The sequence below is a fragment of the Triticum aestivum genome, chromosome 1B (genome assembly GCF_018294505.1).
Source record: "Triticum aestivum cultivar Chinese Spring chromosome 1B, IWGSC CS RefSeq v2.1, whole genome shotgun sequence".
In the NCBI taxonomy this organism is placed as follows: Eukaryota; Viridiplantae; Streptophyta; class Magnoliopsida; order Poales; family Poaceae; genus Triticum; species Triticum aestivum.
The window spans coordinates 3,343,109-3,367,674 of record NC_057795.1 but is presented as its reverse complement, the minus strand read 5'-3'; the positions used below and the strand labels follow the sequence as shown (position 1 = coordinate 3,367,674).

The following is a 24,566-nucleotide window of genomic DNA, read 5'->3' as shown; positions in this document are numbered from 1 at the left end:
TTGTGATGTCTCTGTTTATTGTTGCTGCATAGTTAGTGACATGTTTCTTTGTGTATGGTAGATGAGCCATTCCTCCTCTTATGTAAGCCAGGACAGCAACAATCCTTCTTGTTTCCAGGTTTGTATGCTTCAAAACTCTTATCAAGCACTTCTCTTCATCCGACATGTACTTATGTGACCTGAAGAATCTACTGTTTGGTGTTAACTCATGGTTGTGTTCTAGGTGTTGTCTTGTGATTTCCCATATGCCTCCTTTCTCAGATATGACCATCACAACTTTACAATCTGTTTTAGCAATGACTGTAGATCTTCTCATGGGTACTATGCATTCCTTCTCTATTTCTTTTGTCTTGCCCCACTTGTTGCACTTCATAGTGATCCTTGTCACCTCATTGTTTCTTTTCTTGCTTGCTGTTCTTGAGATTGCTACTGTAGCAACTGAAAATCCTGCCACTTTCGAGTAGAAATTGAAATATTCCTGAGCTTCTTCCTTTGTTTTGAACTGCATGCCTAAATAAGGCTTGAAATTACTGCTAGTGTTCATCAGATTGCCCTCTGATGTAGCTTCTTGTTCATTTTGCAGGAATCTTTCAATGTCTTCTTCATCGAGGAATTCATCGTCTCCTTCTTGTTCAAGTGAGTGTCCTGGTTCTTATCTTTCTCCTTCTTCATTCATGCCTGTGCTTGAGTTCGTGTTAGCCGCTGCTCTGCTGGGATCAACATCTTGAGGCTCCTGCTACATTTAGGGATTTTGTTTTAGTTACTTTCTTCTGATATGTTCTCTGCACTTCTTTTATGTTCATCGTCTGTATTTCTGAATTTTTGTGATGCGTACCTGTTGCAGATTCATGTTGTAGAACAGATTTGTGTCCCAGGGATCGGATTCTCCTCCCCCACCTTCACTCGCTGGCATTTCGTGATGCAAGTCTGCTTCGAGTGTCTGCAAAGTAAGTTTAAAGATTGTTAGTGTGCTTTCCTTCGGCATTTTCTTGCAATAGTTATTCAGCTGTTGTTTTGCTTACATTGTTATCTCTTGTTGTGATGAAACTGTCATTTGATTTGCTCCTGGAGTTTTCGTAGATATTTTCGGCAATGTTCGTAGATCCATCCCCTGAATGTACCTACAAGGTTCATCACAAGTTTTTTTACACATCACCTAATATGTACTCGGTATTTTTTTGATTTTTGATTCTTACCTTGTATATAATGTCGGAATGAAGGAGCGCAGTGAAAGAAAATGTTTCCTGCATCATAATTGTGTTAACTTTTTACCCTTTTATGTATTTTAAACATATTCCTAGAGTTTTAGCAATTGTATCTCACATTTAGTATGAGTTCTTCCTGTGACAATCTCATTAGATCGTCTTCAATTACTGCCCTCATCATGCTCCTCTCCTGTCACATTTTGGAAAGTAGAATGTCAGTTTAACATAATCATGAGCAACAAAGCATATAGTAATAGATGAAAATATTTTTGTAATGTCTGCATGCTTCAATGTGTTCTATACTTCTGTGTTTCTATGCATTGGGTGAGGGGCAGGAGATAGTATGTGTGAATACTGTTAAAGGTTTTTACACTGCAGTTTTACTAGGTACTTACAGTGGATTTACAGGGTACTTACAGTGTAATTTCCTAAGTACTTACAGTGGATTTACAGTGCATTTTTACTGGGTACTTACAGTGTAATTTCCTAGGGGTTTTACACTGTAAGTTTCTAGGTAGCTACAGTGTAATTTTCACTGTAAGTGTGTATTTTACAGTCAGGTTTACTCTGTAAAATACAGTGCAATCTTCACTGAAAGTATGCATTTACAGTGTAAGTACATCAGATTTTGTGTACTGTTTTTTCTATGATTTACAGTGTAGATTACTGTGTTCTTTGAATGTAATTATATCATTTGTCTACTTGTTTACACTGGAATTTATGGGGAATTTACAGTGGAAATTTCTAGGTACAAGACTAGTTACATGGTGTTTTGCACTGTAATTTTCTAGGATTTTACACTGGAAATTTGAACTAGGTTGCTGAATGTTTCTGAATGTTGATCTATCTCCCTTGTAGGTGAAGGAAATTCCTTCAGTTTTTGTTCATGCAAGAGGTGAAGGGAGATGATGGTGAGGAGTTGGTGTGTTTTGCTGACCTGCGGATTGTGTTGTTGATCTCCCTGCTGCTCCTCATTAGGGAGATGCTCCTCTCCCAATTTTGTGTTTGCTCTTCTTTCTTCTCCCCCTCCCCGCTGTGGCATGGCCGCCTCTCCCTTTCCCATGGGCGCCTCCCAGATCTGTTAGGTGAGGGGGAGGGGTGTGTATTTGTGGAGGTGAGATCTGTTTCCAGTGCTTTGAGGGGGAGGGGGGGTTTGGCCTTTGCGTGGGTTGCAAGTTGGTTGTGGTCCCTGATGACGAGGGGGTTTGTTTGTCCAGGTCGAACGGGCGAGATGTTTACCCGACCCGTTTAGAGGTTCGTTTTTTGCTTTCTAGTGATTTTCCTGCTAGTACAGGTGTAATGTGTTGACTGGACAGAAAATTTGACTGTTTTTGAATTGAAAAACAGTCAGATGTCAATTAGACAGTCCCTATAATAATGGTGTGAAATGAGGGAATTAGTATTGCACTGATCATCATCTTAGCAATTTAGATGGATATTATAGGACATGACATATTTGTCCCCACGCCATAATATATGATTCAATTTGAACACAGGCTAACAGAAAATTAAAAAAAAGGGCCCTTTTTTCACACATGTACAAAAAGCTTTTGCATTTACACAAAGTACATACATATTTAATGAAGATCCAATGGAGTGGGTGTTGAGATTGGGCGTACCTGGCATTTTTTGATGCCGACCACTTGATATGACCAGTCTCTGTAAAAGCAAGCAGCCTCAAACACACGAGCTAACCAGCTGTATAGTGATGCACAAGAGTTCTTGAAGAAGTCGAACGAGCTGCACAAGAAAGAGAGCCACCGCCTCGACAAGGAATCTGAGGGTGTAGTCACGAGAACGATCTCATCGTCAGAGGCCTCAGCAGCGGTAGTTACCGGGTCAAGATTATAGGAGGCCACATCACCGGTACTCACCGGAACGATCTCAGCGTGTGAGAGCGTAGGACATACAGTCAACGGAACGATCTCATCGTCTGCGACCGCAACACTGGCAATCACCAGATCAGGCTTGTCCGAGGCTGCATCACTAGTAGTCACCGGAATGATCTCATCGTCTGAGACCGTAGCACTGGGAGTCACCAGATCAGGCTTGTCGGAGGCTGCGACACCAGTAGTCACCGGAACGATCTCATCGTCTGAGACCGCCGCACTGACAGTCACCGGATCAGGCTTGTCGAAAGCTGCAGCACCAATAGTCACATGAGTGATCTCATCGTCTGAGCCCGCAGCACTGGCAGTCACCAGATCAGGCTTACCTGAGGCCACAGCACCGGTAGTCACCGAAACAGTCTCATCGTCAGAGCTGGTAGCACTAGTATTCACTGGATCGGGCTCCACTGAGGCTGCAACACCGGTACTCACAAGTAAGGGTGGACACGGTCCGGGCCGGTCCGGTCCCGGTCCGAGCCGTCGTTTGGACCGGCCGCCGGCGGTCCGGTCTGGACCGGACCGAGCAGTGCAGCGGTCCCGATTTCAGGGACCGGGCCGGCGGACGTGAAGCTCGGTGCGGACCGGCGGTCCTCACGGTCCTAGCGATGTCCAGTCACTACCATGTGGTCCCAAGATGTCGGAGAAGCAGCACGGTCGCCGGAGTCGGAGAAGATGCACATGATGCGCGGCGGTGCGAGGGAGAGGCGTGGGAGAGAGAGGGAGAGGCGTGGCCGCGCAGGGGAGAGAGAGTCGCGAGGAAGAGGGGGTTGTTGTGGCGAGGTGGAAGACGTGCGCGAGAGCCGGCTGGTAGAGGTAGACGACGTGCGCATGTACTTAGCAGTTTTCGCTGTTGCATCTATCATGTGCATGTGCCCATGATTATGCGTGTACAGCCTTGCCGTGATGTGTGGATCAAATTGGACGTGGAGTTAATTGCGGATGGCATGGTGATTCTCGGATCGAACCTGTTCCTTTCGTTAGTCACGATTAAAAGGAAACAACGGGTGGAGTCCATATACAGAACAAATAGAGAGATTTAGACTGAAAAGTAAAAGGAAACAACAGCGTGAATCATGGATGGTTGTTATTAGATGAGATTGAAAACAAACGGAGAAATTTCCCTAGACTCCTGTGGGCAGTTATCTGTAGCAACAAATAATCGTGGGATTGCGCCGTGGCAGCGTAAATCTCGTTCTTTCTATTTTCTCCCGACTGAATAAAAGGAAAAGAAGGCAGCGCGTAACGTGGGTCTTCATCTATCTCTTCCGGCCGTCGCGTGAAAGGAGGCGGATGACCGCGTGAGCACGATCTGCTTGTGCTTCTTCTTCGGTCCGACCGAGCGGACCAGGCTTTAACCGGACCGGACCGAAGAATTTTCGGTCCATATTTCACAGACCGGACCGGGTGTTTTTTCGAGCGGGCCAGGACCGAGCTGGGCGGGACCGAGCGGGCCACGAGCGGGCCAAAAAGCCCGCTCGTGTCGTCCACCCTGACTCACAAGAACAGTCTCATTGTCAGTGGCAGTAGCACCGGTAGTCATTGGATCAGGCTCGCCTGAGGCCGCAGCACCGGCAGGTACCGGAACGGTCTCATAGGCCACAACACCTATAGTTATTGGATAGGGCTCACCATCAGAGGCCGGAATATCTATAGTCACTTGAACGGGCTCGTCTGAGACTGCATCACTTATATTCACCGGAATAGTCTCCTGTGGCGTGCGTCGGAGGAACAAAGACAAGGAAAGGTCTCGTGCCCACTGCAGTAGCCCAGCGGATTTTGTCCGGGCGATGCATGCAATCCAGATGCAGCTGCTTTTGCAGAGGGCAACACAAGCAGAGAAAGCGTGGTGGAGGTGATGCCAGCACCTAAGGACGCACCTGTGCTGAGCATCGTCGAAGATGTCTTCGGCGTCCTCGAGAGCATGCCTCAGCATGGCCGCCATCATGTCGAGGGCGTCCAAATCGGTTTTCACCCTCTTTCCTCCCTGCATCATCCTCTCCTGATCCAAGGCCTGCAGCGTCTTCTTCAGCTCCGGGATGGTGTGGATCTTTAGCTCCTGGAGCTTCTTGGACGCGTCGAAGCCGAAGTAGGAGAGGATCTTGGGCAGGAGCAAGGTGATGAGGGGAGTCGCCAACCATCCAGCTACGGTTACGACCCAGCCAGCAGCGACAACATCCCACGCAGTGGCCATGGGACGTGCTCTTAGCCGCTCCTAACCTTTGAGGAGATCAATGAGGAGCAAAGGGAACGAGAGTAGCTAGTATTACTGCTGTGGATTTTGGAGGGAAGGTGTGGATCTTGTTGCTGCGAAGAAGAAGAATAGTTGATGACAAAAGGTTAGGGTCGCCAACGCCAACCACCTTCAAAATAAGATGTAGAATGAGCGTACAAAATTACGTGCCCTTCCCATCCATTGGTCGGGACAGATCGGCGCCTAGCCACTTGATCATACAAAATTAGCGCAATAAGACAGATATAAAGACAAGAGCAGCTGAAGGCATAACCATTACTTTGACTATACAAACCAATCATCACATATAGCCAAGCGTGTGCTTCCATGGCTGCACTGTTTGCAGAGTGCCGACTCAATGGGTTATAACTTTGGATAGCGGCAAGATGCCTCATCCTTGCCCGAAATTCCCAGGGGCACACATGTGCGGGTGCACCCGCACAGCCTTGCTCGGTCGCCTGATTGCCTCGTGATCCGCAAAGTAGTTAGATCCCGCACGAGGGCATAATAAGTTTTAAGTTTTGAAATTTACGATTTTGCATGTGAATGTTCTGATTTTTTTTGCTTGCTTCTACCAAGTTTCACAGATAAAACTTTAAGCGGTCTTTTTTTGTCGGACATAGGGACAAAAGTAATGACTGTACCGGTCGCTTGTACTAACTTTTGAAAGTTAAAACTTAACATATTTTAAAAAACATAAAAATAAATTAAAAATGAATCTTATTTGTAAGCACTCGTCACGAGAAAAATGAATATGAAAACATAACTTAACTTAGACTCTTCGTTCCACAGATAAAAGATTGAAAATCTGAAGCCCCCAGACCTACCTGCGACAAATTCTCTCTCTCTCTCTCTCTCTCTCTCTCTCTCTCTCTCTCATCCACGCCGTCCATTAAGTTCAATTACGGTCAATAAATAAAATACAAAAATTCCAGCTACTAAGTTCAATTACAGCCAGTAAATAAAATATTAAAATTCCGGCTACTAAGTTCAATTATCGCCAATAAAATATAAAAATTGACGCCAAAAGAGAAACTCTAATGCATCCACAAATATAGATCCAAGTTAAGAAAACTTTTAACATTAATAATCCATGAGTTCAAATTTATACTTACAGGTTGTTATCTTTACTATTTTTTCCAATATGTAGCTTGTAATGTCAGAGCTTTTCTCTCTGAATACATTGATGAGAGGAAAGAAGAAGCAAGAATATTCCGTACAGAGCAGGTACAGCCAGCCCTTCTTACACATGAAGGAATGTCTTACAATGTTTTGTTTAAGCAAAAGGCGAACTACACAAAGTTCTATGGTGGTGAGTGGAACATTTTTGCGGATGATTATGAACTACATGCTGGAGATCGCATAGAATTTAAACTACCAGACGAGGGTCTCAATCTCAAAATACAAACATATCGGGATGACAAGAGGCTGCTTCCATTACCTCATGTTGGTAAGTATTTAATATTGCAAAGTTATCTTCTTTCGTTGTATTTTTATATGCATTGCATCAAACTGAATAATATTAACCCCGTGTTGGATAACTATATCTAACTTTGAATACTTGTTCTTTTTCTAGCTCTCGACGATCTTTCTTCAGACGATTTCGACCACGTTCAGTGATGTGTCTACTCAAACGATATTAATCTTATCTACGACCATACACGACTCTTTCTACAACGCCTTTTCGGAGATACTTTCATCTGTTGACGTCCATTTGTCCACGTGTTGAGTACACTAACACCAAAGACTGTGTCATGGTTGGTTATAACTGAATAATATATTGTTTTATCTGTTTACTCACAAACCTGAACATGTCATGGAATATATTACTTTCAATATGGAATATTTTAATGATTGCGCACTCACTGTATTAAGCCAATCTTTTATTTAATGTCCAAGTGGCAAATCAACGGTTTTAATTCTGTTTAATTTTGCTTTCTTCAAGAAAATTCCAAGGAGCATCATCTCGACACTGAAAAGATGGGTGGACATGCCAACCAATGGCAAGGTGACCCTTGAAGCTCCTCAAGAACCTACCCATGTCATCACTCCTTCGTCGTACTACATCTGCAAAAATGACGGCATGATGGTAATAGAAAAGTCTTCCTTGAGAGACTTCATATCAGTTGCATCCTTTGTTGAAAAGAACATTGTTCTGATCACTTTCAAAGAACGCCATGATCATTCTGTGTCCATCATCATTCAGCTCATTCCGTAGATTCCCGTTGAAACCATCATCATTTTGTTTCATGATGTTGCCTCCCAGGAGCAAAACACTGGTTACTATAAGTTTGCTTATTAGAATGGAAGTAACGCAACTATTTATGGACCAAGTGGTTGCTTGAACTATCCGAATGATCTTTTGGAACTTATGTACCTCTTATGGAGCCTCTACTAGCTGTTTAAACTGTCGGAATGATCCTTTGGAACAAATGTATTTCTTATCGACACTCAAGTAGCTGGTTAACCTTTGAAAAATTCACAATTCCAAAAAACAAAAAACAAAAACAAATCAATTTCTGTTAAACTCTATTTCAAATATCAAACAAATCAAGAATCACTTTTTGAATCAAAATCTATAGCAGTGCCATGTTATCAAAGTTATTCAAACCATCTAGTGAAAAATTTCTCAATTAAACACGAAAGATGACTCCATTTTAAAATGCACACTATGTTACTTCACCAACTTTTTTTAACCTACAAATGTGCACCGAATAACATAACAACAGTGCCTCATTGACTAAGCAATGTTGATGACCCAAAAAAACGTTTTGATAACAAAGGCACGACCATGACTCTGCTGAGTGTTCCACTGTTACTCGACTACATTCACAGACAAGGATGGAATACGCACACATCAATCACGCAGGCAGCACGCGACGATAACTGAAAATATTTTTTAAAAAATGATCCAACAAACGCCTATTTCCATAAATCTATCCTGGAACCGTCGGATGGCTAACAACTGCTTTTTGACGGTTACCTTTTTTGCACGACAAACTAAAGATTCCTTTCATTACACCGAGTCCATTTCCATCGTCTTCCTCAGACGTTTCTCGCCGGCCGCAACAATTTCACCACCGCACACATCACTACCCATGGTACAACCATGCTGGAAGTGGTGTACACCAACGACCCAAAGACCGTGGAGCGAATCATCAAAAAGTACGAGGAATGGCTGAAGGAGGAGGAGAACAAGTTCGTCGGCCTCGACCTCGAGTGGACACGTAAGAGCACTTACATACGACAAGGAATCGCCTTCGTCCAACTCGCAAAGCGCGAGCATGTCCTCGTATACCACTACTGCAGGTACGAGCGCTCCCAGGCGTTACTTGACTTCCTGCAACGCAAAGCGGTAACTTTCGCTAGCGTCGACACCAGGAGCGACAAGACCATGTTGGCCCGTGCATGGATTAAAATTCCAGACGAGTACCACGTAGACATCTAGAGGCAATTCTGTATCAAGGGCGGTGGAGAAAGGGACTCCATGACTGACCTTGCAGCGGCCGATCGACCCCTCCTACAAGAACATGAAGAAATCATTCCCAAAGGAGAAGCATCAGTTTTGGGAGTGGATGCCGCTATCCCCGCTACACCTTGAGTACGCAGCAAAAGACGGGTATGTTAGCTACGAGTTATACCGTAGAATCCTAATCATCAAGCATGGAACACGTCACCTTCACCAACAACCAATGCAGGAAAGACTCCGCCCAGGTAAGAACAAAGACTCCGTAGCTTCCCTGAGGAGGCTGGGTGGCCCATGTGACACTTGCGTCCGCCCATTTGGGGAAGCATCGATATGAGCATGATGTAAGAAGAACTAAATAAGAGTCTCATGTAAAATACTAGAGAGCTGACTTCAGTGACAAAGGCGTTCCAAAGTGCTTAATTAACATTTGAAAATTACACACCATGTAAGCACTGCCGATTCGTGTCATCAATAAGCAAGTAGTCTCATTTTCTTTTACACCATCTCAGCATTTCGTAACAAATTTATGGCATGTATATATTTATGGTTTCTGTAAACAAAATCATGTTGGTAGGCGAATGAACTGCTCAACCAACTTGCTGAAATCCATACACCGCAAGGCCACCATATGAAGAAGCCTGCACATCGACAGTGAGCTGCACCGTCCATCAGCGCCGCCCCTCATATTGAAGCCTACATCGCCTTCGACGACGGTGCCGCCATGATGACCACTATGGAGTAAGTGTCCACCTGCTTCTCAGGCTTGCCGGCACTCCCCGTTCAAAGGAGCAGTGACCTTCTGGGGCTGTTAGGACAGCTCTTGAGCAATTTAAGACTGTGGTTGCCTCCAAACTTTGAACCTTTATATGAGATTATTGTGCTGCCAGTGCTAGTGTCTGACAGTGTGATGGTTAACTGGTTATTGCGGTGTCTGTTCTTAGGATTTGATTACGTGTGTGTTAGTATGCACCCACTCAGTAGGATTAGATTACCGAAATGGCTTCTTGGTATAGCATTTGTACATCAGAAGGATGGCTAAGAAACGGAAATCCGTTGGTGCTCCTACGAGCGCGCGCACCTGTCACCGGAAAAAATATTTCAAAGTGTGAAAAAAATTAGAAACAAAGATTTGGCGCAGACTACTCGACATTATATGTGTGCGCGTCAAGTTTCGAACAAAACCGACATTGTTTTGTGGCTTTTGTAGAAGAAAATATGTCTTGTGAAAAGCACTTTTTAACACCGGATATTGTCTTTTTTATACGCGACACATAACTTGTCGATTTTTCGCGAAACGACTTTCTGAGTAAGTACAATATCGATATATACACGCCAATTTTTTGTTTGGAATTTTTAATATTTCAAAATATGTTTAAAACACATTCTAAAAACCAGGAGTGCGCGCTCCCATGTGCCAAAAGCCCAAAAACGCCACTCTCGCTAAGAAATGTACATAGAAAGGAAGGGTCAAACTGTTCCCTTCTTAACAAATAAATGGGGCAAAAATTTTGCCTCTTTTTCAAAAAAAAAAAGGATACCATATGAAGTGAAGTGTAGCATCCTTTTCATTTAATGTAATACCGAAAATCCGGCCAGGTATAGACGCTAGAACAACAAAAAAGACACATGTGGCAAATGAAATCTTCCATCGGTTCTTCTTACCACATACAGTGTCGATCGATGCACAAAAATGACCTTTTTATAGAACATACTCCACCTTTTACTTGGATCCTTCGACAGTTAGCACTCTAATAACACGCATGTCATGTCGCGATTACGTATCTATTATAGAAGAGCTGAAACGTACCAGAAATAAAACGTACGCTTTTGAACCAAAAGGCTGCCACCTCGCTCAGAGTCTTGCCGTGTCGACTATCGTCATTGACGCCAGACCATCAGACATGCTTCATTGCTTCCTGAAACTTCAAATTTCAGCACCGAATAGACAGAGACACAAACTCCCGTGGTAAGGAAATTTGAGAGAGGGGCACAAGTGCTTTGCACTGCTCAAACTTCTGCAGCTTTTCTCGTGTTTTCTCTTCTCTTATTTGAAGATAACAAACTTGAACAAGAGAACTGTAAACGTGCCCTCGTGCGAGTTGTGTCATTGCACAAGTCTGGGATCACGTGGGCGCACAACTTACGACAGCACAAGACTCGGACATTGTACGAACAAACTCGTGGAGTGGTCCACACTACGACATGGCGATTACACACCATTGTCTACCACATCGACCATTCTTTCATGTGTAAAAAGAAGAAAATGAAATCTACAATTAACAAGACAACGTGCTAGATTCATTCAACACACTGGACAATGACTAGAGGAGGATCACTGGATGAGTGCTTGGTATGCCTCCCGCATGGTTGGCCTTGCTTGCGGAGAAGTTTCCAAGCAAGAAAAGGCCAGGTTGACGAGCAGAGCAAAGCTATCCTCTTCTGTTGTTGTTGGTGTTGTCGGCCGTTGGTCTAGAATATCTTTCACCAGCACATCTTGTTCCCCTCTTGAGATACCATCTAATAGATCCCTTGGATGCTTTCCCATCACTAACTCTAGCACAACCACGCCAAAGCTATAGACGTCACATTTCTTAGTCACAACAGATGTGTATGCCATTTCTCCACAATATCAAATTAAACATTAGAATTACAAACAAAGTGGACAGAGATGAATGCTTCTGACGTGAGAAGAAAGATATACTACAACATACCAGGAGCTATGTAGCCATATGTTCCTGCTAGTGTGCTCCAGTTTGATGAATCGGGCTTAAGAATCTTTGTTTTGCCAAAATCTGAGACAAAAGCCTTCAAGTATGTGTCAAGTAAGATGTTATTGCTTGCGATATCTCGATGTATTATAGGTGGAATGCATTCATGGTGCAACAACAATTCTCTTGTGCCAATTCAATTCCTTTGCTAGCTCCTCATTTTCCAATGTCTTGTGGAGGCTTCCCTGTTGAATGTAGTCATAGACTAGAAATTTATACGCTGGATGGGAGCAGAATCCATACCTTTTGACAATGCTTCGTTGTCGGATTTGTGTTAAGATTTCCATTTCACTAGGGAATCTTCTTTCATCTTCCAACTCTTCTTCGACCTGATGAAGCCTATCGACAGCAACTAGCTGCCCGTCTTGGAGTTGTGCCTTGTAGACTTTGTCGTATCCTCCTATTCCAATGATGTACTTATCATCAAAGTCTTCTGTTGCCCTAACAATATCATCAAATGCTAATCTTCCATCAAAATTCCAAACAGAGAATACACCCCTTGCTTTAGTGGTAACACTTTCTTGTGGTTTTCTCTTCATACGAGTAAGTATTATTATGACAATAGTTGTCGCAACAATGCTGACAGCCATCACAAGAACAATTGGCAAAATCAAACCAAGTATCTTCCCCTTTTTGTGAGCATCTACTGGGGTTGAATAACAAGGTGGCATGCTAGAGAGGTTACCCCATAGACCTTTATTGGGAAGAAACCAACTTGTTGAAGCATTTTTAGTAGCCTTGTTATTGGGATTGGTCCTTCCAAGTACATCGCCTGTTTAAAGGCTCACCATGCTTGCAAAGGATGATGGGATGCTCCCACTGAAATGATTATGTGATAAATTCAGAAATTCTAGCATCTCCAACTTCCCGAGTTGCCGTGGTAACACACCGGTGAGGTTATTGTTGCTCGCATCTAGCATGATTTGCAGGCCTTCTAAATTTCCAATCGCACCAGGCAAACTCCCACTAAAGTTGTTGTTGTTAATCTTCAAGGATTGCAATTTCGTGCAACCCCCTAGTTCCTCCGGTATTAATCCACCCAGTCTATTCCCAGATATATCAAGGTATCCTGAGTTGCATAGCTTTTGTATTTGTATTGGTATGGGTCCAGATAGTTGGTTTGGTGATAGGTTCAACATATATAGATTTGCTAAAGTACAGATTTCTGGTGGAATCTCACCGTTAAGATGATTAGAATCAAGTGTTAGTTCTTCTAGGTTGGACAATTTAGAAAGGATTGGAGGTATGGAACCAGTGATTTTGTTTTGTGCTAGATGTAATACCGTTAATTGGGTACATGCACCTAGATTTCATGTGATTTTCCCAGAGAATCTATTTGATGTCAAGCGCATGTCTTTTAGTTGTGGGTACACACCAAGATGTAGAGATAAATCTCCTGTTAGTTGGTTCCACTGAAGATCAATTTCAACCAAACTCGCACATGTCTTTAAACTCCGTGGAATTAGGTCACTGAACATATTAAAAGATATGCCGATGGATTGAAGTCTACCACCTGAATATATATTTGCGGGTAAAGTTCCTGAAAGTGAGTTGTTAGACAACCCAAGTTTAATAAGGCTTGTGAGATGTCCTACTTCTTGAGGAAGAGAACCTGGCAGATTGTTATCAAAGAGTTGCAAATCTTGGACATTTTGCAACTTGCCAAAAGTTTTTGGGATTGATCCCAAAATTTGGTTAAGATACAAGCTTAAATACTTGAGGTTCATTAGATTGCCAATATCTTGGGGAATGAGACCGGTTATCTGATTATCAGAGAGGGATAATGCAAAGTAACTTGGTAATATTTCCTAATCTGTCAGGAAGAGAGCCAAATATTTGATTCTCGAACAAGTATAATCCTTGGAGATTCAGCAAGCCGCCCACTTTTGAAGGCATCGACCCTGTGATTTTATTTGTATAGAGAAAAAGCTTATTTAGCAAAGTGAGGTTTCCTAGTCCTGGGGGTATTGAACCAGTTATTTGATTTCGATAGAGACAAAGTATATTCAGCATATTAAGATTTCCTATTGTTGGGGGGATGGAACCTGTGATTTGATTATCATAGAGAAAAAGTGTGTTCATCTTAGTGAGATTGGTTATGGAGACTGGAATTGGCCCCGATAAATCATTTGAATTAAGCTCAAGATATTGCATATGGACTAGCATGCCTAGTTCTTTTCGTATAGGTCCTGAAAGATGATTACCAAATAGGTACAAAATATTTAGCTTGGTCAGATTACCAATGGTTTTCGGTATCAAACCGCTTAAGTTGTTGTTGCTTAGTTGCAAAACTTGGAGGTTGACAAGCCTTCCAATCTCTTCAGGAATGAGACCTGATACCATGTTTTGGTGAATGCCAAGTTGACTTAACATTGTTATGTTACCAAGAGATGCAGGGATATGTCCTGTGAGTTTGTTAAATGAGAGATCAAACAACATGAGACTTTGCAGGTCACCAATCTCACAAGGAATTTTCCCTACGAGCTGGTTCTGCTCAAGGATGAGTTCTAAAAGTGCTGACAGCGAGCTGATACTAGTGGGCAGTGCACCATGGAGACTATTGTTATGAAGGTCGATATATGGGAGGAATGGAAGAGCCGAAAAGTTGAGCTCACCAAGCTTTCCATGGATGCCAGCATCCGGCAGAGAGATGTTGGTCACCACCCAGGGGATGCGGCGGCCATGGCGAACAGCCGTGCACATTAAGCCCGTCCAGTTGCAGGGGCTGGTGTTCTCCTGCCAAGAGCTCATCTGCGGCGGTGGGCTCTCAAAATTAGCTTTCTAGTCGAGGAGGGCCATTTGTTGGGACCTTAGTGAGATCCCTCCATGCAGCGCCGCTTGTGCTTCTTCTTGGAGAAGAAGGCACGGCAGGAGCAGCAGGCAAATATGGAACAGAGACCAGTGCACCAACCATTGTTACGAGGTCATCTAAGTCAGTCAACACACATCAATTGAGTCGAAACTGCTGGTTCCTTCATTCATATGAGCGTGAGCTGTGCAGCACAAGTGTGCCGCATGGCAATTGCCAATATAGCTAGCTAGCTGAGCCCTCTATCCAGGCCCATCAAATAATGATGATCTGCAAGCCTGCACGAATGCCAGGACCAGACCATAAAACTTGCGTAAGTCTTGGTCCTTTCCACACACACAAGACTACAAGACCAGAAGTCGTGCTACATGACTAAAGTCTTGTCTTTTGACACGAGCACCAAATGGTACCACACCAAGTTTCGTCTCACTGCACTTCAATTTTTTTCGGAAAGATGATTGATACAATCTCGATCATCAGGTTTATTGCGATAGATTTATGTGCCGGCAAGTTAAAATCTATCTGTCATATTATTATTAAACTAAGAGGCAAACGAGCAATCACATTCTTCGCATAGGCAAAACCATATGATATCTCGCTTATAGATTTTAAAAGTCTGAGGTTTAGATATTAAATTAATGTACCTGAGATTGTAACATAGGGAGTCTGGTCCGTCCGGTGGCAGTCCATGAAGGACTTTGACCTGCAATCAGGCAAGGCACATGAATGTAGTACATGCATGCGTTTATACTGGGGTACACACGGAACTTGTATTTATATTGAGGTCCTCTACGTCAGTCGACACACATCAATTGAGTCGAATCTGCTGGTGCTATCATTCATGTGCGCGTGAGCTATGCAGCACAAAGTGTGCCGCATGGCAATTGCCAATATAGCTAGCTTGGTGAGCCCTCTATCCTGGCACATCAAATAATGGTGATCTGCCAGCCTGCATGAATGCCAAGACCAGACCATAAACCTTGCGTAAGTCTTGGTCCTTTCCACACACACAAGACTGCAAGACCACAAGTCGTGCTGCATGACTAAAGTCCTGTCTTTTCACACGAGCACCAAATGGCACCACACCAAGTTTCGTCTCACTGCACTTCAATTTTTTTTCCGGAAAGGTGATTGATACAATCTCGATCATCATGTTTATTGCGATAGTTTTATGTGCCCACAAATTAAAATCTATCTATCATATTATTATTAAACTAAGAGGCAAACGAGCAATCGCATTCTTCACATAGGCAAAACCATATGATATGTTGGTTATCGATTTTTAGATTAAAGACTGAGGTTTAGAAATTAAATTAATGTACCTGAGATTGTAACACAGGGAGTCTGATCGGTCTGGTGGCAGTCCATGAAGGACATTGACCTACAATCAGGCAAGGCATATGAATGTTGTGCATGCATGCGTTTATATTGGGGTACACACGGTACTTGTATTTATATTGAGGTCCTCTAAGTCAGTCGACACACATCAATTGAGTCGAATCTGCTGGTGCTATCATTCATGTGCGCGTGAGCTGTGCAGCAAAAGTGTGCCGCATGGCAATTGCCAATATAGCTAGCTAGGTGAGCGCTCTATTCCAGGCCCATCAAATAATGGTGATCTGCCAGCCTGCATGAATGCCAAGACCAGACCATAAACCTTGCATAAGTCTTGGTCCTTTCCACACACACAAGACTACAAGACCACAAGTCGTGCTACATGACTAAAGTCCTGTCTTTTCACACGAGCACCAAATGGTACCACACCAAGTTTCATCTCACTGCACTTCAATTTTTTTCCGGAAAGATGATTGATACAATCTCGATCATTAGGTTTATTGATTGTTTTATGTGCCCGCAAATGAAAATCTATCTATCATATTATTATTAAACTAAGAGGCAAACGAGCAATCACATTCTTCACATAGGCAAAACTATATGATATGTCGCTTATAGATTTTAAAATTAAAGGTTGAGGTTTAAAAATTAAATTAATGTACCTGAGATTGTAACACAGGGAGTCTGGGAGTCTGGTCCGTCCGGTGGAAGTCCATGCACGACTTTGACCTGCAATCAGGCAAGGCATATGAATGTTGTACATACATGCGTTTATATTGGGGTACACACGGAACTTGTATTGATATTGAAGTCCTCTAAGTCAGTCGACACACATCAATTGAGTCGAATCTGCTGGTGCTATCATTCATGTGCGCCTGAGCTGTGCAGCACAAGTGTGCCGCATGGCAATTGCCAATATAGCTAGCTAGGTGAGCCCTCTATCCAGGCCCATCAAATAATGGTGATATGCCAGCCTGCATGAATGCCAAGACCAGACCATAAACCTTGTGTAAGTCTTGGACCTTTCCACACACAGAAGACTACAAGACCACAAGTCGTGCTGCATGACTAAAGTCCTGTGTTTTCACACGAGCACCAAATGGTACCACACCAAGTTTCGTCTCACTGCACTTCAATTTTTTTTCAGAAAGATGATTGATACAATCTCGATCATCATGTTTATTGCGATAGATTTATGTGCCCGCAAATTAAAATCTATCTATCAAACTATTATTAAACTAAGAGGGAAAGGAGCAATCACATTCTTAAACTAAGAGGCAAAGGAACCATATGATAGGTCGCTTATAGATTTTAAAAGGCAGAGGTTTAGAAATTAAATTAATGTACCTGAGATTGTAACACAGGGAGTCTGGTCCGCCCGGTGGCAGTCCATGAAGGACTTTGACCTGCAATCAGGCAAGGCATATGAATGTAGTACATGCATGCGTTTATATTGGGGTGCACACGGAACTTGTATTTATATTGAGGTCCTCTAAGTCAGTCGACACACATCAATTAAGTCGAATCTGCTGGTGCTATCATTCATGTGCGTGTGAGCTATCCAGCACAAGTGTGCCGCATGACAATTGCCAATATAGCTAGCTAGGTCAGCCCTCTATCAAATAGTGGTGATCTGGCAGCCTGCATGAATGCGAAGACCAGACCATAAACCTCCCATAAGTCTTCGTTGTTTCCACACACAAGACTACAAGACCACAAGTCGTGTTGCAAGACCACACCAAGTTTCGTCTCACTTCACTTCAACTTTTTTTAGAAAGATGGTTGATACAATCTCGATCATCAGATTTATTGTGATAGTTTTATGTGCCCGCAAATTAAAATCTATCTCTTATATTAAACTAAGAGGCAAATGAGCAATAACATTTCTAACCTAGGCAAAACCATCTGATTTGTTGCTTATAGATTTTAAAGGTTCAGATTAAAATCATACTCCCTCCGTCCGAAAAAGCTTGTCCCTCAAATGGATGTACCTATCACCAAATTAGTGCTAGATTCATCCATTTGAGAGACAAGCTTGGGACAAGCTTGTCCGGACGGAGGTAGTATTAATGTACCTGAGATGCATACATACGTGTAATACAGGGAGTTTGGTCCGTCCGGTGTCAGTCCATGAAGGACTTGAGCTGCAAGCAGGCAGCGCACATGAATGTAGTACATGCGTGCGTTCACTGTCAATGGAAGATTGACATAATTAACATGCATGGAGTAGCTGTTGTACTCTACCACTGTATGACAAGTCTCCAACTTTGATATATTTTCTCTTCCGGTCCATTCTACTACGGATCGAGCATTTGGCCTCCTATTATTGACTGACGCGCAGTCCATATATAGGGAGTATAAAGACGAAACCTCATAGCAGACTACCACTGCAACCCTTTCTCCTCTCCTGCATTACTGCAATTTAAATTCTACTCCCGCCATTCCTAAATATAAGTCTTTATAAAGAGTTCACTATGAACTACATACAAATGTATATAGACATAGTTTAATGTGTAGATTCACTCATTTTGCTCCGTATGTAGTTCATATTGAAATGTCTAGAAAGACTTATATTTAGGAACGAAGGGACTAGTATGAGTTTACAATATGTCTATAGGTATAAATGGGTAGATTCCGTTCATTAACTACATTAGTAACAGGGACTATATGTTCGTGCTCTGAAACTGTGAACTAACGCTACTGTTTCATTACAAATAAATTTCTTGTGGAGTCTGACGATTGAGTCAATTGCAAGAAACCACCACATTTGCGGCTTAGTTTGCAGGAAACCACCAACTCGTTAATCCGTGCAGAAAACACCGAAAAATCTGTTAGGTCGTTGCAAAAAAGCACTGATCAGATGGTTTGGCCCGTTTCAAGTGGGGCCAGATTGTAAGGAATTGACTTAGCAAAAAAAAACACATACACCCTAGATCTAAAAAACAAAAGCAATCAGACCCCCAACCTGCCCTCACACGCACGCGCCGGCCAGCGCCTCGGCACTTTTTTGGGGCATTTTTTTGGACCCGTGAAAATTTTCGTCCCGTTTTGAAGTTTCACATTTTTGCGCCATTTCGAAAGGGTATTGCCCACGGATTTCGGTGTTTCGGGGCATTTACTAGACCTCTGGGGATTTTTATCTCATTTCAAAGTTTTACGTTTTTTAGCCACATTTCAAAGGATATGTAGCCCAAAGATTTTGGTGTTTCGGGGCATTTGTTGACCGGTGAGCTATTTCGTCCCATTTCAAGGTTTCAAGTTTTTGAGCCATTTCCAAATGGTATTTCAAGTTTTTGGGCCGTTTCTGAAAGGTATAGCCCATGGATTTTGGTGTTCGAGAGCTTTTTTTTGGACCGGTGAGGATTTCATACCGTGTCAAAGTTTTACATTATGGGGCCATTTCCAAAGGGTAGCCCATGAATTTAGGTGCTCTCGAGCATGTTTTGGACTGACGAGGTTTTTCGCCATGTTTCAAAGTTTCACCTTTGTGCCCGATTTCTAAAGGGTATAGACCACATATTTCAGTGCTCCGAAGCATTTTTTGGACTGGCAAAGATTTTTGTCCCATTTAAAAAAAATCGTTTTTGAACCCGTGCGAATTTTCATTCACATTCGAATAGACACACTTTTGGGTCATTTCCAAAGGCTCTAGCCTTCAGATTTTGGTGTTTTAGGGCATTTTTTGGACCCATGAGGATCTTTGGGTCGTTTCCAAAGGGTATAGCCCACGTATTTTGAAGCATTTTTTGGACTGTTTTCAAAAGGTATACACCACGGATTTCAGTGATTTGGAGCATTTTTTGGACCGGCGAGGAGTTTTTTCCAATTTCAAAGTTTCGTGTTTTTGGGCTATATTTTCAAAGGGCATAGCCCAGGGATTTCAGTGTTTCGGGTATTTTTTAGGCCAATGAAAATTTTCATCCCGTTTTCAAGTTTCAATTTTTTGGCCGTTTTCAAATGGTATAGTAGAAGGAATTCGATGTTTCGGGCATTTTTTTAACAAGAACGATTTTCGTCATGTTTTGAAGTATCAGGTTTTTGGAGGGATTGGAAATAAGAAGCCCACTATAGTGGAAATTATTCAGTGTCCCCTTTTGGAGTGATTGGAAATAGAGGAATTCGACATAGCAATGAGGTACCGTCTTCTAGAACATGCATTTTGCTGCCTCTTTACTTTTAGGAAAAAGTGATCATATTCCTCTAAAGTAATGTATCTGCAGTTGCAGCGGCAACCTATGTTGGGTACGGAAGTTATCGGTGGCTCTGGCAACCTTAGTGTCTGACTAACTTTTAAGGACATCGTTTATAAATGCTTGGGCTTCTGGAAACGCCTCCCATCTGAGCTATGCCACATGATCGCTGAACCGAGCGCATCACCCACCGATGAGTAGCGGCGGTGAGAACGAGGCGGCGGATGATCGGAGTGAGGCTTGACTGATGCATCGCTTTGTCTCAAATTCCATGGTCATAGTTTGGTGCTTTTGCAAGATGTGTCGAGACAATTCATAGCTAGCATGTTGGCTGTTTGAGTCAAGTTCTGCTTGTACTATCGTATTCTGAAGTATTGTGTGCCACACCCCTAACTTGTTAAGGAATAGGAGGACGGCCACCTGTATGCCACGCCCCTAATTATGCTGCCGTGGCGCTAGCTAGCGTGACATGACTGCGACCAAAGTGAGCCCAAATCAATAGTTTTGTGACCAAAACCATTGGTGCATTCAACTCCTGATAGTTTTGGTAAAGCGTTGTAACCTCTCAAGAGAGGCCGCGTGGAATTTATTCAAGGGGACCGATAACTCTGGTCAAGAGATTTACATTGTTACAACCGACTCATATCTCTAGATTAAGTTGGTTAAACTTAATAAACACCTAATCTAGATACGTGTAGGTTTATAAGACACCGTACACAAGTTACATGACTCTGGTTGGCACCATAACACCTACTGTAACAAGCACAACAAGCAAACTTTAACATTCAACCAGTAACGAGTGTGGAAAGTTTAGGGAAACGTTGTACCATACCGAGGGCGACGGGTGCGTGTTTATATAGCCAGGCGCTTAACTCTGGTATATGCGTACAGGTTGTTCAGATTACATACTTGGGAGACAATGGATAGAGAAGAGATACAATCGGTTACATGAGATAAGTCTAAGTTAAACAACCAATGTATATCGTCTCACGAGTACAACCTATAATCTCCTCCGAGTGCAGAACGTGTATGTTTAACAACGAGATACATTGACTTCACCTTACAGTGATGATATTCTCAATGAGAAAGCATGACACAGAAAATTAATATAATATTAAGTTCTGCATCCTCGTTATTCGTGTAGCTAAGTAACAACAGAGATGACATAGACCTTGTCAGATAACTTATCAAGTAACCTGAAATAAGTGTACCTCCATTTCTTCATGAACACAAGGCCACAAATTACCATCCAGAGGCCTACCACAAACCCCACAATCAGGCTAAACAAAATATCCATTTGAGATTGACCATCTTTATCCCATCTTACTGAATCTCCTTGAGTTGGTTCATCTCCAAGACATTGCTTTGGAAGGGGACGTCCACAAAGACCAGGGTTGCCAATGTACATAGAAGCTGGATCATCTGTTTTAAGGGTATCTAGTTGACGCCCCAATGGTATTCTACCTGATAGACCATTATATGACAAGTTCATATAGCTCAATGATGTCAAATTTGATAAGCCCAGCGGAATTTCACCAGAAAGCTGGTTCTTTGAGAGATCAAGAGACTCGAGTGCTTGCAGATTTCCAATCTTGTATGGGATATTTCCGCTCAAGAAGTTTGATGACAAATTCAGGTTTATGAGTCCAACAAGAGAGCTAATATCTTCTGGGATTTGTCCAGTAAAACTGTTGCAGGATAAATCAATACTCATCAAATATACACTATTCTCCCTGTAGGCAAGCACTTGGCCTTTTATGACAACTGATAAACTATCCCCAGTCAGCCCCATATTGTCGTACGACGTCGCCCCAATATATTCTTCTATGAAAGGATTGTTTTCTGGATCTACAGCTTCATTAATGGCAGTCAAAGCTTTGAAATTCACTAAACTTAGTGGAATATCCCCATAAAAGGTGTTATTAGCTAGGTCAAGGATGCGAAGAGCAAGAAGTCCGGTTATTTCAATTGGAACTTGACCTGAGAAGTTGTTCGATCTTAAGCGTAGCATGATCAAAGCTGACATTCTATCACTAATCCATGCAGGTAGCTCTCCACTCAATTTATTTTGAGCTAGGTCGAGGAAAAGAAGATTTCGGCACCGTCGTAGGAGTGAAGGGAATCCACCTGAAAGACTATTGTTGCTTACAAGGAGAGTACGGACTTCCAAACCGAAATGGCTTGTGATTCTGACCCTTGAAGTGTTGTTGCTTGTGTTATGCCATCGTCTCGGTTCTTTTCTGCCGCAGTCGGGAAGTTGCCCTACAAGATGGTTGTTTGAAAGATCTAAGAGCCGCAGATTTGACCACTGGCAAAATGACCTTGGAATAGCCCCAATTATACAGTTGGAAAAGAGAACGACAGCCTCTAAAGACGGAGCTTGTGAATTTGATGGCACAAACCCACTTAAACAATTTCTGGAGATGTCCAAGAATACAATTGTTCTTGGTAATTGTGGTACCAAGCCAGTTAGATGATTTGACTGGAGAAAAAGTACTTCCATTGACATGAAGTCCAAATTAGGTGGCAGCTCACCACTAATTTGGTTAAATGAGACATTTAAAAACTGGGCATCCGAAAAGGTAGTCCAAAACCAATATGGGATCCTATCTGTGATACCTGCGTTTGAAATATCAAGAAGTACAATGCCTTTTTGCGATCGCAGCCATTTAGGGAACTGGGGGCCCAAATGACAAGATGCAAGCCTTGTCAATTGCAAGTTGAAGGGAGGTTCCCAATCCGAATCCACGGTGACTGCCAAACCATTATTATAAGACAAGTCAATTTCTTGTAAATTCGTCAGACCAGCAAAATGATCCTCGGACATCACACCAGTAAGGTTGTTAAACTTAAGGGACAAGTTGGTCAAATTTGTAAGTGTCCCAATCTCCACGGGCACAGAACCTCTCAAGTGGTTGAAACCAAGTTCAAGCGTGTTTAAGCTGGATAGGTTTACAAGTGATTGTAAAGTTGTCCCTGTGATGTTGGTCTCTCCCAAAGTCTGGACTTGCAGATTCTTAGAAGAACAATTTGGTAGCCTTTGAATTAGTTCTGATATGTCCCCATCGATGTTGTTCACTTTGAGGTCTAGATATCTCAAATTACACACTTTTTTCAGAGTCGCCGGTATCATCCCTTTGATGTGGTTGTATGACAGGTCAAGGGTCTCTAATAAGGTCAAGTTTCCCAACTCGGGAGGAAAAGCTCCCCCTAATTCAGCACCGTATATGATTAGGCTTTTGAGGCTTGTTAAACCCCAAAGCCAATTCTTTACAGCTGGACTGTTTAAATGGTTGTTTGAGAGATCAAGTTCCTCAAGAAGCGTGAGGTTATGGGGTAGGAGAGACGTACTCCCACTATAATCATTAAGGCCACAATAATTGAGTTCCAACACAAGCAGGTTGGGAAGCTTGTTTAGTGTGTGAACCCAGTGTACCGCTGCGCTAAGGTTCACACCGCCCATGTCGAGATGCTTGAGTGAGGGGAGACGGGCTAACCAAGAAATATCCATTGAGTATGTCATCATATCAGAGGTCCTACCACAGTTTATGTCAAGATATACGAGTTTGGATAGGTTGCCTAGCTGAGGAGGCAGTCTACCACTAAAATTCAAGGAAGATAGGTCAAGGTGTGTCAATCTCCGGAGGGAACCCATGAACTCTGGTATAGGCCTTCCATCTCCGAGAACCATGTTCCCGCTAAGGTTCAGATGCTTGAGATGGGGCAGAGCGAGCAGCGAAGAACTTATCTGGCCATGCAGCGAATGGTTACCAGGGAACCAAAAAGAAGCGTAATCTTGTTGGACGAATTCGTTGTGGAGGTCGAGCTTGACGACGTGGCCTGTCCGGCTGTGGCACCTCACGCCGCCCCATTGGCAGCAGTCGTGGCCATGCCATGAGCCGAGGAGGTTCGCCGGGTCACTTGTGATGGCGGCCTTGAAGGCGAGCAGCGCCGCCCTCTCTGCCGGGATGCAGCTCCCGTTTCCACTTCCAGCAGCGACGGCAGAGGCTGCTAGTGCTAGGGCTAGGGCTAGGATGATGAGCAGGTAGCTCGTGGAAGATGGTGGAGTTGTGGCCATTGCGATGTATGTTTCGCCTTCAGCACGCATGATTTTAAGAAGGCGTTGTCGCCAGGTCGGACAAAAAATTAAATGGATGTTTCCATTGGAGAGTAGCTGGGGATCGCGATTTTCGTTGCACGTCAGCGTCAACCCCTCGGTCGGTCGTCGCATGCTCAGCATCTGCCGTGTTCATCACAGTCAAGGAGACTAAATTTAATCAACGAGACCACGACTTGTGGGTCGTCCCTAGTAGTCCTTAGGAATAGAGTATGGATATGGACGGCAAAAGGAGAGCCTCTGTTGTCTGTTCTTGGCGTTTTTTCTGGTTATACTATTTTAGTTGCTGTTTGATCTGTGTGTTTTTCTTTTGATGAACTCTGGCGTTCAGGCTTTGATCAAGGAAATTTTTGCTTCTGTTGTTTGATCTTTACTGGGACATGTACAAGTAACTCAGGCTGCGTGCATTTATATACTGGATGTACGATGACCTGGATGATTACACGATCGGTAAGGCAGACTGGCTGACAGGATGGATGTTTATGCTCCTTTTGTTCGAGCTGTTAGAATAAGTTCGAGGCCACCGTCGATCTACTAAGGACCAAGCAATCACA

At 43.1% G+C, this 24,566-nt stretch overlaps 2 protein-coding genes and 1 pseudogene across 2 annotated transcripts; all 3 read right to left on the bottom strand.

Moving 5' to 3' along the window:
* Positions 1–326: 326 nt before the first annotated feature.
* LOC123102205 (uncharacterized) lies at positions 327–5,285 on the bottom strand. Its single transcript, XM_044523511.1, has 9 exons — positions 4,972–5,285; positions 4,491–4,583; positions 4,080–4,135; positions 2,825–3,507; positions 1,324–1,395; positions 1,197–1,244; positions 1,023–1,121; positions 836–940; positions 327–736 (listed from the first exon to the last, which is right to left on the bottom strand). Exons 1-9 carry the CDS (start codon positions 5,283–5,285, stop codon positions 653–655), a joined length of 1,554 nt encoding a protein of 517 aa, XP_044379446.1. The 3' UTR covers positions 327–652.
* A 5,773-nt stretch (positions 5,286–11,058) lies between these two features.
* On the bottom strand, positions 11,059–17,251 carry LOC123102194 (probable leucine-rich repeat receptor-like protein kinase At1g35710; annotated as a pseudogene).
* A 3,392-nt stretch (positions 17,252–20,643) lies between these two features.
* LOC123083276 (receptor-like protein EIX2) lies at positions 20,644–23,986 on the bottom strand. The gene has a single exon (XM_044505358.1). The coding sequence runs from the start codon at positions 23,971–23,973 to the stop codon at positions 21,040–21,042; it is 2,934 nt and encodes a 977-aa protein (XP_044361293.1). The 5' UTR covers positions 23,974–23,986; the 3' UTR covers positions 20,644–21,039.
* Positions 23,987–24,566: the final 580 nt, after the last annotated feature.